At 41.3% G+C, this 13,279-nt stretch overlaps 1 protein-coding gene and 1 long non-coding RNA gene across 3 annotated transcripts; one reads left to right on the top strand and one right to left on the bottom strand.

The window, feature by feature from the left end:
- The first annotated feature begins 2,946 nt into the window (after positions 1-2,946).
- On the top strand, positions 2,947-10,260 carry LOC137878577 (uncharacterized). Of its 2 annotated transcripts, XR_011103628.1 has the most exons (4): positions 2,947-3,156; positions 8,773-9,003; positions 9,087-9,109; positions 9,203-10,260. It is a non-coding gene; the product is annotated as an uncharacterized lncRNA (long non-coding RNA). The 2 variants fall into 2 exon arrangements; XR_011103627.1 differs by lacking the exon at positions 2,947-3,156 and having other exon boundaries at positions 7,000-9,003.
- Positions 9,630-12,644, bottom strand: LOC137878575 (C-signal-like). The gene is made up of 6 exons (XM_068718926.1): positions 12,457-12,644; positions 11,231-11,285; positions 10,879-11,066; positions 10,625-10,786; positions 10,396-10,506; positions 9,630-9,817 (listed from the first exon to the last, which is right to left on the bottom strand). Exons 1-6 carry the CDS (start codon positions 12,598-12,600, stop codon positions 9,704-9,706), a joined length of 774 nt encoding a protein of 257 aa, XP_068575027.1. The 5' UTR covers positions 12,601-12,644; the 3' UTR covers positions 9,630-9,703.
- Positions 12,645-13,279: the final 635 nt, after the last annotated feature.

Raw genomic sequence — 13,279 nt, 5'->3', positions numbered from 1 at the left:
CTTGCCAAGCTGGATGTAATGTTGAAACATTTACCTGAACCAAAGCGAACAGAGTTGGTGGATCTTATAAAAGGTTATCCTTGCCTGTTTGCTGATACCCCTTTTCGTACTCATCTTATGGAACATGATATTGATGTGGGAGATGCCCAGCCAATTAGACAACACTTTTATCGTATGTGTCCAGAGAAACGAGAACATTTAGAAGCAGAGGTCGGATATATGCTGGAGAACAACATTGCTGAGCCATGTTTATCTAGTTAGTCGTCCCCATGCTTACTTGTTAAGAAGCCAGATGGAACATTTAGACCATGTACGGATCTCCGAAAGGTTAATCAAGTGACTAAGCCGGACTCTTTTCCACTGCCACGTATGGAGGACTGTGTGGACCAGGTTGGCTCTGCTAGGTTCGTCAGTAAGTTTGACCTACTTAAAGGTGTAATGGTATTTTTTTACGTAGTATATATTTCTCCTCAGTATATTGAATTCATGCATAAGTCATTTTGCTCTGGACTTTGTTGAACTTCACCGTGTCTCTGTTGTGCAAAAGAATAATTCTCCCTTGCCTGTTCACATAGATAACTAACTGTGTTGTATGAGATTGTTCCATGCCAAGGCCTTTGGGCCGCTTGTTTTGGTTGCTGGCCGTTTGTTTTCACTTGTTGTTCCATCAGTCTGAGACCAAAAGTCTGAGACCGAAACGTCTGTAACATCGGCCATCAGCCCCCACCTTTGCTCATTCTGTATAAAGAAAGCTTGTTCACTTTTTTCGAGGTTCTTCCTCACTGAGACTGTACGCATTCTGTTGTGATGATTGAACCTTCTCTGCGCAGAGAATAAATACTTAAAAGACAACCTGGTTTTTGGTATTATGTATTTCAGCATTAGAAGACTCACGCAAAGCGGGTATAGGATTTTTTTTTTCCACCACAATTGGCGTCACGAACAGGATCCCTTGCAAGATCGTCAGGAGCCAACAGGGATCGGTGAACTGGCCCATCTGCCTCTGCGTACCTCCAGACAAAATTAAGAGAGAGAGGCCCGATCCCTGTCCTGGTCGTCTTCACTGGGATCCTGAAGGACCCGTTGAGCCCAAATAACTACAAATTCTCATTTGGTGAGTCGCTGAAATTATTAAAAATAATCGTATGAGTGAAATTGATCCTGGAAGACCATATCGTGAGACTGAAAAGCAAATATGTCTATTATTGTTCACATTGGGGTTTTTAATTTTGTTTTGTGGGTTTTATTGAGGATGTTGGCGCAACTCGCATTTTAGTAATTTAGCATTTTTCTGAGCAGTGACGATTGGGTAGCTGGAAAACAAGGGTGAGTGTTTGGGATTTAGAGCTAAACACTGAAGTCCTTTGACCCGTAGATAACGAGGCAGGGATGAGTGTCTAGCGTTGCATGTTGCAGACCTTCGAGGGAGGTACGCTAAGCGCTGAAGTCCTTGGACTTGTAAAACGAAAGTCTGTAAGTAAATGTTGTCTAAAAAAGGAGAACTGGAAAACAAGGATGAGTGTTTAGTGTTGCATGTTGCAGACCTTGGAGGGAGGTACGCTAAGCGCTGAAGTCCTTTGACCTATGCTGGGAAACAGAGGTGAGCATTTAGCGCCTGCTCCATCTTGGGGTTAGGCGGTAAGCGCTAAAGTCGCTTGACCAAAGAGACAAAGAGTCCGTAAGGACAACTGCGTCTATATAATGGCTTAGACTGGGAGGCTAGAGCAACGGCTTTTATTCAGATTGTGCCAGAAACAAATCTTGAAACTCACGGTGACGACTGTGTTTATATTGTTGAAAGAGATACGCGCGATAGACCCATATAAGTGAAAAAGTGAAGATATGGGGGCTAGTAAGAGTAAATGCCAGGTTACTCCGCCTGATGGGCTCAATGTCATGTTCATGAAAAACAAATATGGGGAGTGAGTTGCCGGCATCCAAACAAATGAGTAAACGAAAATGGTTTTCCTGCGGGAGGTTTATTCAGTCTCAATCTGATACAGAAATTATACACAGAGTTGAAAAAAAAAAGAGAATGATATGAAAAAAAATATATAATAAAAATAAAGGTGAAACATTTGGAAATGATGAAAAGTCATATAATGAACCTGAGCAGCCCGATGCCAAGGTCTTACCTCCAATAATAAAATACATGTGGGACAAAGATAATCAGACGGCCTAACAATTGGAAGAATGGATAAAATTGGGGGTTCCCTGGAAAAGGCAACTTAAGCCTACGACAAAAATTGGATCAACTCAAACCGTATCTGGAGCAGAGAGGAAAAGGCGAAGCAGAAACAGATGAAGTGATGTCCAAGAGGTAAAGAAAGAAACAGATGTATTTGAATAAGACACATACAACTGATAGAAAAGGAAAATATACTGCTGAACTTTGTTTTTGTTTTTTGTTTTGTATTTGTTTTACATAGTCGAGTGGATCCTGATCTGGTCTCCGCAACGCCGTTGCTGTATGCTCCCCAGGCACAAACAACATTCCAGCCAAACTCAACACTCCAAGGGTGAAGAAGAACGAGACTCATCAAAATCTACAGGCACCATGTCAACGCCCACAGCTACAAGCCCGTCAATGAACACTGGTGACAATATGAACCGGAACTGGAGAGTTCAAAGAGCAACTTCACAGAATTCAGGAGAACTATGACCTCCTTTGTGCGTTATCATAAAAGAGGTGCGGCATTCACACCAGCCGTAATCAACCTGGAATATGTTATATACGACAGAACTTTGTAAGAAGGCTTCCCTGCCATCTATGAATTTGAAAAACATCACACTAAAGAGAATTGTGTGATATGGAAGACTGCAACCATATTACAAGATGCTGAACACGCTGAGAAGCAGTACAGCGACAGAGAACAAGCAAAGACTTTCGTCAGTGCAAACGTCAGGATGCCCAGCTGACAATGAAACCAGGCCATGACAGGCGAGGAGGAAAATTTACTTTGGAAAACAGACACCGGCTGAAAACTTTGTGTGCCATAAAAGTGGCAACTTGGACATTGTCTAAGGGACGGCCCACAATCTCTATGGAGGCAGGACTGGTGGGAGGGCTCAACATCAGCAGTCAAGGGGAGGAGCAGGTGCGGCGGGGCGGACCTCAGTGATGGACCATTCGACGCACACGCATTACAACAGAGGGTGAGTTAACTTTAGATTCTGCCTATGACAAACTTGTACATCAATACACACATTAGAAACCATACAAACACCACTCAACCCACATGCCAGATGTACTCGAACAAAAATTTAGTTTTTAGAAAGTTACCACAAGACACGCTAACTATTAAAGGTAAATATGTTACATTTTTGATTGGCTCAGGAGAATACCAATTAGTGAAATGTACACAAAGCCCTTATCCTGTATATTAGATAACATCACAGACAAACATTCATTTCTACTGTCTGATCACTGCCCTATAAATTTGGTAGGTAGAGAAATTATGTATGATGGACATTTATTGGACAGAAAATGCTGCTGCTGTCTCTGTTTCTCTGTCTCCCACACAATCTGAGTTGTTTAAGAGGGAGTTCACACATGTGTCCTATGCACGAGGCCCATTATTGGAGATGGAAGGACATGTCTGACTGGCTGCACAGTAAGACTCAACTCACATCAGTAATATGTATATAGAATATGATGTACATCAATGTTAACAGTAAAAGAGTAACTCAACTTATGTTTGATACACACACACACACACACACACACACACACACACACACACACACACACACACACACACACACACACACACACACACACACACACGCACACACCATGGTTTGAAATGTTCCGTCTGTAAACATGGCTGAGCTGTCTGAGGTGCCTTCCTCTCTATGGTCTGCACACAGACAATCTGGCTAATTTATAGTTACCAAATGGTTCTGCCTTGTTACACTATGTTGATGACATCATGATTTGCAGCCCCACAGAAGAAGCATGCAGATTAGAGTAATTTACAATTACAGTTATCCTACTTAATTTTTGGCTGCAAATGGTCACAAGGCTATCCGTCCAAATTGAAATTTGCTCTGGATAAAGTTTCATATCTGGGACATGTGATCACAGCAGAGGGCAAAACTCTCTCTCCCAAGAGAATACAGGCAATTCAAAATGTGCCTAAAACACAACTAAGAAACAAATGATGAGCTTTATATGAATGACGTCATATTAGATCAGTGGATCCTAAACTACTCAGAAAGAGAGGCATTCCTGTCTTCCATGATTCATGGTAAACATCTTTCTGCGCAGAACAAACTGACCTGGACTGACTGCTCGACTGCTGCTTTAATGACATAAAGGACGCTTTACTGTCAGCTCCGACACTTGGACTACCTAAACTTGACACACCGTTCACACAGTACGTTGACCAAAGAGACGTTTACATGACATCAGTTTTTACTCAGGAACATGGGGAGCTCATGGTTCCTTTCTGCCGTTTCACACATTAGATTAATACATTAGATGTGCCTACCATTATTGTGGAACGATGTATTATCCATTATTGTATTAATATGTTTAGCTCTATTAATCTTGAATACAGAACTCATGTAACTCTGTAACTCATGTTGCTTTATAAATAAGAGGGAAAAGGTAACTAGAGTAAAGACAAACTTTTGAATTCATAGTCACCATGAATAAACAGAGATATTCCACCTCCAGATCCATCCTCTCTTGCATGGTGAACTGAACTGTATTTTGCTATTTTAAAGATGTATCTAGAGTCCTCAGTAAGCCATGTTTCTGAGAGGGCAATAAATGCAAATTCATGCTTAAGTAAAGACAAATAATGAATTAATTTGTCATAGTTGCTAGGAAAACTTCTTATATTCAGATGACAAGTAAAGAATGTATTCCCTAAAACTGTCTGTTATGAAATGTGATGCTCACACTAACGCTTCTGATCCCATTTCAACAGGAAATGCTGCAGCTGATGCTACGACTAAGCAAGCGTTTTTTAATTTTTATTATCAGGTTACTCTTTTTAGCTCACAACACTCATGCTAGGTGAGCCTACAGAAATATCCCTCACTTATGATATTCAATTATTGCAGACAATTGCCACATGCTCTCTTCCAGTAGTACGCTAAATTAGCTCACAGCAGAGATAACATGGTACAGGGGAGATATGTAGTATGTGTGTTATCCACATTTTGTACAGAATTTAATATTCAGCAACGTTGTTTAAAACCACAACCTTTGTCTAAAAGGCTACCAAAATCCCAGTCTTCTAACAGTGATAAGAGATTGAATAAGATTGAATCTTATACTTTTACTTTGTAACTGTCCCATGCAGGTTATAATCCCTTTCTTCAACTGGTCATCAAAATCTTGATGCATCATCAAAGCAAATAAAAACACCATTTAAATACAATGAGTACAAACGTTTTAGAACATTTTGCACCTCTTATACTAAATCTAAATTTTGCACTACTGTTTATTTTAGCTTAGTTAATGATACCATTCTATTTCATTGTATACACTACTGTGCATGTTTTTTGTATATATTCTATAGTTTTACTCTGCCATTTTTATTGTATATATTGTGCATTTTTATACTTTAAACTTTAATTTTTTTACTCTGTTACTTTAATTGCTTTAGTATATTTTCTGCTGCTGTAACAAACACATTTCCCCTTGCAGGATGAATAAAGTATCTACTATCTAAACTCTCAAGATAACATGATGACATGATGAGCTGAGCCTCTACATTAAATAATATAAATATCACTGTATTCAAATTGGTTGTTAACTGGCATTAAGGAATATAAAAGAACTGCAGCAATAAATATTTGTATTTTATTAAGTTATTATTAGGAATTACAATACAATACGATGTATCACAGCAGGGATTTATCAGAATAGACGAAGTAGTATCATTCATCTGTAGATTTCAGGATTTTAAGACTAGACTTAAAGTAACGGTCAGTGGAAATAAAGCAAAGAAATATGGAATGTTATTGTATTAATTCAGCATGGTACACAAAAGAGTGCAGTTTTTTGTATTTTAAAGAAAATGTATTGTTTGCTAACAACGCATCGAGCACCTAAGTAACGGCGATGGAAGGCAGATCTCCAGCACCATGGCACACATTCCACGGTCCGGGGGGGTGTGGCCTAAGAGGTTCAATGTGTTTTCTGTATTTTTGTGCAATAATAATTGTGTTTCCTAATAATTGATGCATGAGAAACCATAGCAACCAAATAACATAGAACCAAAAACCAGCAACCATCAAATTAAAGAAACGGTTCGTAATTTAACTAAACGGCAAATAACATGTGATATGAATACACTACATTGATTTAAATTGGCCCTAGACATGCTGTTAGAAAAGAAGGAAAAAGGCCAATCCTGCAACATGTGACTTGTTTTCAATGCCCGACTGTTTTCCTCCCTTTGATGAGTAGTACTTTAATAGTGACATTTCTGCGTAATACTTATGTTTATTATTACAGCTTGTTATCTGAGAAATATGATCTCATAAAACAGCTAGTGCTTTTGTTTAGTTTACCTGATAAAGTAATCGATTAAACTGACACTTGATTCTGAATGTGCATTATGGTAATATGATAGAATTTCTTACAAATCGTTTAAGTTGTTTGATTATTGTTTGTTATGAAACTCACTGATATGTTGTCTTATGATACTGTTCAACAGAGAGGTCCAGTGTTTGTGTTTCACCCCGTCTCAGGAGACTTCTCTTCCCATGTTCATGTTAACATTCCCTAGCTTGCTACAACATAGATTTGCTTACAATTTAAAAAAAACAAACAGCTAATGCCTTAACCTTATTGAGTAATGATGTGCCTATGTAAACCATTTTGAGTATTATGTGTTGATGTTTTGATATGCCCCTGATTGATGACAGGCTACAACGAAATCTGTGTTTTCAACACCTTAATTATTCTGTCTACATGTCAGTCAACTTCTCTAGTCTCGCCTGCCAATGTTAACCAAACTAACTAGTGAAATATCCAGATGATGGTACGTGTCAATCCGTCTGTTAGACTGTCCTTTAGTGCGAACCATCAACAAATCAGTGTCCCATCCACTCCTCCTGTATTCCCATGAGCACTCTGTTCTAACGACTGCACAATTAAACACTTTTCCCAACTATGATAAAGATTGTTCCCTCCACAGGCTTGGTGTTTTCACTACTAATGATGCCCTTAACTAAAATCGTTATGAAATATTATTGACTTATGTTCTCACTTCTAGCAGAGAATATATACTATTGTAGTGATCTAATGTAATGATCAAGGGGAGGATTGTAATGGTAATTTTTTACGTAGTATATATTTCTCCTCAGTATATTGTATTCATGCATAAGTCATTTTGCTCTGGACTTTGTTGAACTTCACCGTGTCTCTGTTGTGCAAAAAAATAATTCTCCCTTGCCTAATGAACAAGGTGGTGTCTGGGTTGGTCAGGTGTGCTGTGTATTTGGATGATGTGGTGATTTATAGTGACACTTGGGAGACTCATCTTCAGCGCATTAGAGCGTTGTTTGACCGTCTTGCCTGGGCTTGTCTAACCATTAATCTGGCTAAATGCGACTTTGCTAAGGCAACAGTAACCTACCTGGGAAAACTTGTTGGACAAGGGCAAATACGCCCAGTAAGAGCAAAGGTGTTGGCAGTTGATCAGTTTCCTGTTCCCACTACAAAGAAAGAACTTTCTCGTTTCTTGGGTATGATTGGGTACTATCGTGGGTTTTGTAGAAACTTTTCCACAGTAGTTTCTCCACTTACTTCTCTTCTCAGCCCAAAGGTTAAGTTTGAGTGGTCTCTCACTTGTTGAGACTGCCAAGTTGTTGTTGTGTTCTGCCCCTGTCTTAGCAGCCCCCCAGATGGACCAGCCGTTTTCGCTGTATGCGGATGCTAGTGAGGTGGGAGCTGGGGCTAAATTAATGCAGGACAATGGAAGTGGTGTTGACTGCCCGGTGAGTTTCTTTTCTAAGAAGTTCAACTCGCACCAGTTAAATTACTCCATCATTGAAAAGGAGGCACTGGCACTGATCTGGGCATTGAAGCATTTTGAGGTTTACGTGGGGGGTGGAGTAAGACCTTTGGTGGTATATACTGATCATAACCCCCTAACCTTTCTCCATTCACTCCAAAACCTAAATCAAAGGCTGATGCGTTGGTGTCTTTTCCTTCAGCCATATCATTTAGATATACGGCATGTAAAAGGCACAGAAAATACAATGGCTGATGCCATGTCCCGAGCTGTAACCGTTTAAGTTAACTTGTGTTTTGTGTACTCCCTGCAGTGTCTCTGTCTGTCTGTCTCTGGTTTTCTCCTCTCTCAAATTGCTTCTCAGGTACCAAAGTTGCAGAGGGGAGGATACTGGATGGTCATGTTTGAGATTGCCTGCAGTGAGAACCCAAATCTTAAGGGAGGGGGTGTGACGACCCTCCCACTCTGTTGGCTATGGTCCTGCTGCATGATGGTTTCCTGGTGGGAGAAGCTGGGATAGTCACCTGCTGATACCAGTCCATCTGATTGGAGCCTCCAGGAAGGCATAAAAGACAGCACTTCTGGGAGTGTCTCTCTCTCTTGCAGCAGGGCCTGTTGCACCTCTTTTCATTTATGCTTTACGTTTATGTAACTCAAATAAACTGTTTTTGGGTTAGATATGTGTGTGTGGCCTCCCTTTTTGTTGCCAGCCTTGAGCCAGGTGGTAACAAACTCTATCAGTCACATCGTTGTACTCTCTGTATTAATTGAGCCTTACTTCCGTGTGTGCTAGAACCAGACTCAGGCCACAGAAAAACAGATCAGAGAGGAGTTTGAGCAGCTGCGAGAGTTTCTGCAGAAGGAAGAGACGGCTCGACTGGCTGCCCTGCAGCAGGAGGACGAGGAGAAGAAGGAGCTGGTGAGGAAGAAGTCCGAGAGCATCACCAGAGGTATCCTCACCTTCTCGCACGCCGTCATAGCCATTGAGAATGAGATCGCTTCCAGTGATGCTCTCTTCCTCAAGGTAAGTGTTTGCAAATGTTTTTCTCTGAATTCATCTAACCATGCAAACAGTTTGGAATACTCTCTTTTTCCTCTTGATTTCAGAATTATACCAACACAAAGAAAAGGTAACAGCTTTATTGTCTTCTGCACCTGTCTACCAGATAAAGCTTTCTAGTGGTTCAGTAATGATAGATTTCTGTGTGTGATTGTTCTCACAGAGCACAGATACCACAGAATGATCCAGAAAAAGTGTCGGGCGCTCTTATAAATGTGGCCAAGCATGTCAGTTCCCTTAAGTACCATGTGTGGGAGAAGATGGCGGAGCTGGTTCAGTACAGTAAGCACATTTGGTGACACGTTGGTGACCTTCTCCAACCCTGTCAGCATGACGCCCATCTACGCCTTCACCGACTTCTTCACTGAGAAGATGTACCCCTTCTTCTGCCCTGGAGCCAACATAAACGGGAACAACCCCAACCCGCTTAAGATCTGCCCCGCCAAGGTGGCTGTGTGGAACAGTGCCTCATGGTGATTTGAAAAACAAACAAAGGAAAACTCAAAGTGTATTTCAAATTCAAGAAATCACCAAAGAGTGTATCAACAAAGTACACACTTATGTGTAAAATGAGCATGATGTAGGCGAAATAATGAGCACAAGTATTGGTTTATTTCACTTTCATTTAGTGATTGACTGCAGTTTATGAAGTGGTTGCTTAAAGCTACCAGGGCAGGGTATTGCCCTGATAGGTCAGGAAGGCTCCGTTCTTCTCCTCAGTCAGGGAGGCCATCACGCTGAGCATCCCCTGCACACTCTCCGGAGCATCGACCTCCCCCTGGTGGTCGGAAACACACAGTTAACATGAAGGCTCACACAGGAGGTCATCTCTCCTCTGAGTTAAGAATCTAATGGTTGTACTCACAGGCCAGTTAAGGACTCTACCTATAAGTGGTTCAAATCTGTTGTTCAAAAAAAACATACTCAATTGGCCATTTTCATTCCTGACCGGCTGGGAAACTTTCATATCTGATCCATATCTTATTTTGATTTTGGCAAGTGAAAGCCTACAGGACATCTGTAATCACTCGAGGGACCACAAGATTTTGCAAATTTCTTTAAAGGCTTAAAATTGACTTTAAAGAAGTGAAACGCATGAATAAAACAAGCCTGTGCTGTGTAGGATGAATCGTTAAAATGAATACGTTTTATGAATCTGATTCTGTCATATTTATGATTGCTAATATTGAGCAACATCTTATAAAGTCTTTCTCAATTCAGGTATCTGTCTCACTTGATAATTCAGCTTTGTGTGATGTCTTTGGTGTTGTTTTGCTTTCTCAGTGTGGTATCAGATATTCGATTCGATTCGAAGTATCATTCAGAGCTTCCTCAACATTGTTTCTTGCTACTCACATCCTCTCCACCCATGTCAGTGCGCACCCAGCCAGGGTGTATCAGAGAAAACAGGATCTTATCCGTCTTTAGCTCCTCTGCAGCACACAGTGTCAGCATATTCAAACCCGCCTGAGGAGAGAAGAGGGGGCACGGATGAAGCAATTGAGGTGATGGGTGAACAGCTGCACTTAAATGTAGGATGAAGCCTTTGAGTAGCAAGTCACAGTGTAAACAGATTGTCACTCACTTTGCTGACGCGGTAGGAGATGGCAGGGAAAATGCCAAATGTCTGTTTTACATATTCCATTGAACTCAGAAGTGAGGTGATGCTGACGACGGCTGCTTTTCTGCTGGACATCCCTGGTATCCCACTGGCCTTCGCTGCTGCACGAAGGTGAGGCAGAAACTCCTAAATGATGACCACCAGCAAGAAAGTCAGCAAGAGGAAACTTTCAATGAACAGTGTTAGAGTTCTCTGTGCCAGATCTTCCTCTCCCTTACTTTAATGATGTTCATAGGGCCAATGACATTGGTGTTGAAGCTGTTCTGCATGTCTTCAGGAGTGGTTTCCTGCAAGGTGGCTTTAACCAGCATGGCTGCGTTGTTAATCAGCAGGTTGAGACCCCCCTTCCCAACCACAGAGCCCACCTGCTGGGCACACTGTTTAATGCTACAAAGGTCAGTGGCGTCTGACAGAGAGAGAAAGAAAGTGAGCATCAGAGGTGGTCAATAGCAGACAGTCAGATGAATATCAAGAGCCGTGAGCTATTAATAGAGTCGAGGCCAGTGCGTGCCAGGACATGGGAGCAGGACGGAGGGTTCAACACAATGTAACACAAGAGAGAGCTTGTACCCAGATGGACGACAACGATGACGCCAGGGTGCTTCTTTGCCAGCGTTTGCAAGGCCTTGAAATACACAGAAAAGACAAGTTAGTCAATTTAATCGACAAAAAAAGTTTCTTCACAAAGAATCACACAAAAGCACCACTTCAAATCTCGTTTCTTGAAAATAGGTCATTCAGCATGAAAAAAGCATAAAAACAAATAATCATGAAGTATAATGAAATACATTTACTCGAGTACTGTTCTGAGATACTTTACTTGAGTATTTATATTTTTTTATACGCCACCACATTTATTTGCTAACTTTAGCTACTAGTTACTTTGCAGATTTAAATGAATACAAAACCTAAATCAACTAATAAATAATTATGTATTATAATAGGTTGAGCTATCAAACGGTATAAAAGTCATTAAAATTTGCGCCAGCTTCACCAACTGCAGAAATAAAGTCATGCACACATGAATGAATCACTCACTATATTCAGAAAAAATCCATTCTGCATGAATACTTTTCGCAATTTTTGATAGTAATAGGAGTTTTGCTTTATTTTTACACGCTTCTTTGACTTAAGCAAAATATCTGAATATGTCTTCCACCACTGCTGTTCAATTGTTTGGTGTTCAATCGCCCCAAGTTCTCCCACACAACTTCCTTTCTCCGTTCTCTACACTGGCTACCTGTAAGAGCTCGCATCCAGTTTAAGACTCTGGTGCTAGCCTACAGGGCAGTGAAAGGAACAGCTCCTTCCTATCTCCAGGCCATGGTCAAGCCTTACACCCCCGCCTGACCACTTCGCTCTGCTGCCTCGAGGCGATTGGTTGCCCCGTCGCTCCGAGGTCCTGGCGGCCGATCGACCCGGTCACGGCTGTTTTCTGTCCTGGCCCCACAGTGGTGGAATGAACTTCCCACTGACGTCAGGACAGCGGAGTCGCTGCCAATCTTTCGGCGCAGGCTGAAAACTCACCTCTTCAGGAAGTGCTACCCTGAGCCTTCCACTTAGCACTTATTGTATTCATACTAGCTTGTTGCACTTATTGTATTCGTATTACTTATATATAATATAAGATATAAGATAAAAGCGTCTGCTAAATGACTGTAATGTAATGTAATGCTTTCATCTATGACTCTTGCTTCTTCTAAATCATGCAATATTGTGGTTTGCAAACCTTTTTCTGATTTATTTTTCTGTTCTGTTGAAGAGCACAATGAGTCAAAGAGGAAGTAAAAACTCACCTCAGCCCTGGGTCCATCTGGTTCCCTGCAGCAGGCAAACAGCTTTCTCACTGGACAGGAGCCCTCAAGCATTTGCTTAACCATTTCCAGGCCCAGGCCTCTGTTGGCTCCTGTGATAAGCACGCTGACTGCTTGAGCTGCCATTTCCTCTTCATTAGTTTGCAATTCTCCGTCTGAGCTCTTGCAGAAAGCCTCTGTTTAATATTAGTTGTTAACATGGCCACACCCACATTATCAGTTCACAAAGAGTGTGTACCGTATACTGTCTAACAGCCCCGACACAAAAAGTGAGTGACTCACTAAGTCAGGGATGTGTAGGGCTCACGTACTGAAAGGATCTCGCCTTGCCATGAATGAAAGAAACACACTCTCAGAAAGCAAACAAAACATTTAAAAAAGGAAGCAAATGGTAACGGTGCCAAAGGTGTGTTCCAACATCCAAGATGAAGTGGAATGTCGTTCATGTTGGCTTTTTTAAAGCTCAGAGAACAATAGAGCAAAGCAAGACAAAGACAACGACTGATGTTGAAGATAAAGGTCCACTGAACTGACTTTTAGTTAAAGACAAACTCTCCATGTTGTCCACACAAACTTACCCAACAGTGTATACAGGCAGTTTCATGTCAAGCAGGATCAACTAACTGCTGGTGTCACCTTCCTGACCCACAAGGCCCTCTCAAGCACTGTGAGAGTCTAGTTCTTTGACTTCTCCAGCCCTGCTGAGGGGCCGTTCCCCTTTGTCAGAATATCACTGCAGTGAAATTAAGAACATTAGGTTTTCCTGACCTCCCTTCTGTGCAAAGTCAGAAACATTAGTTTTTTG

Source organism: Cebidichthys violaceus, unplaced genomic scaffold (assembly GCF_023349555.1).
Source record: "Cebidichthys violaceus isolate CVI_PGR_0920_01 unplaced genomic scaffold, fCebVio1.0.p SCAF_23, whole genome shotgun sequence".
Classification (NCBI taxonomy): domain Eukaryota; kingdom Metazoa; phylum Chordata; class Actinopteri; order Perciformes; family Stichaeidae; genus Cebidichthys; species Cebidichthys violaceus.
This window is presented reverse-complemented; position numbering and strand designations above follow the sequence as displayed.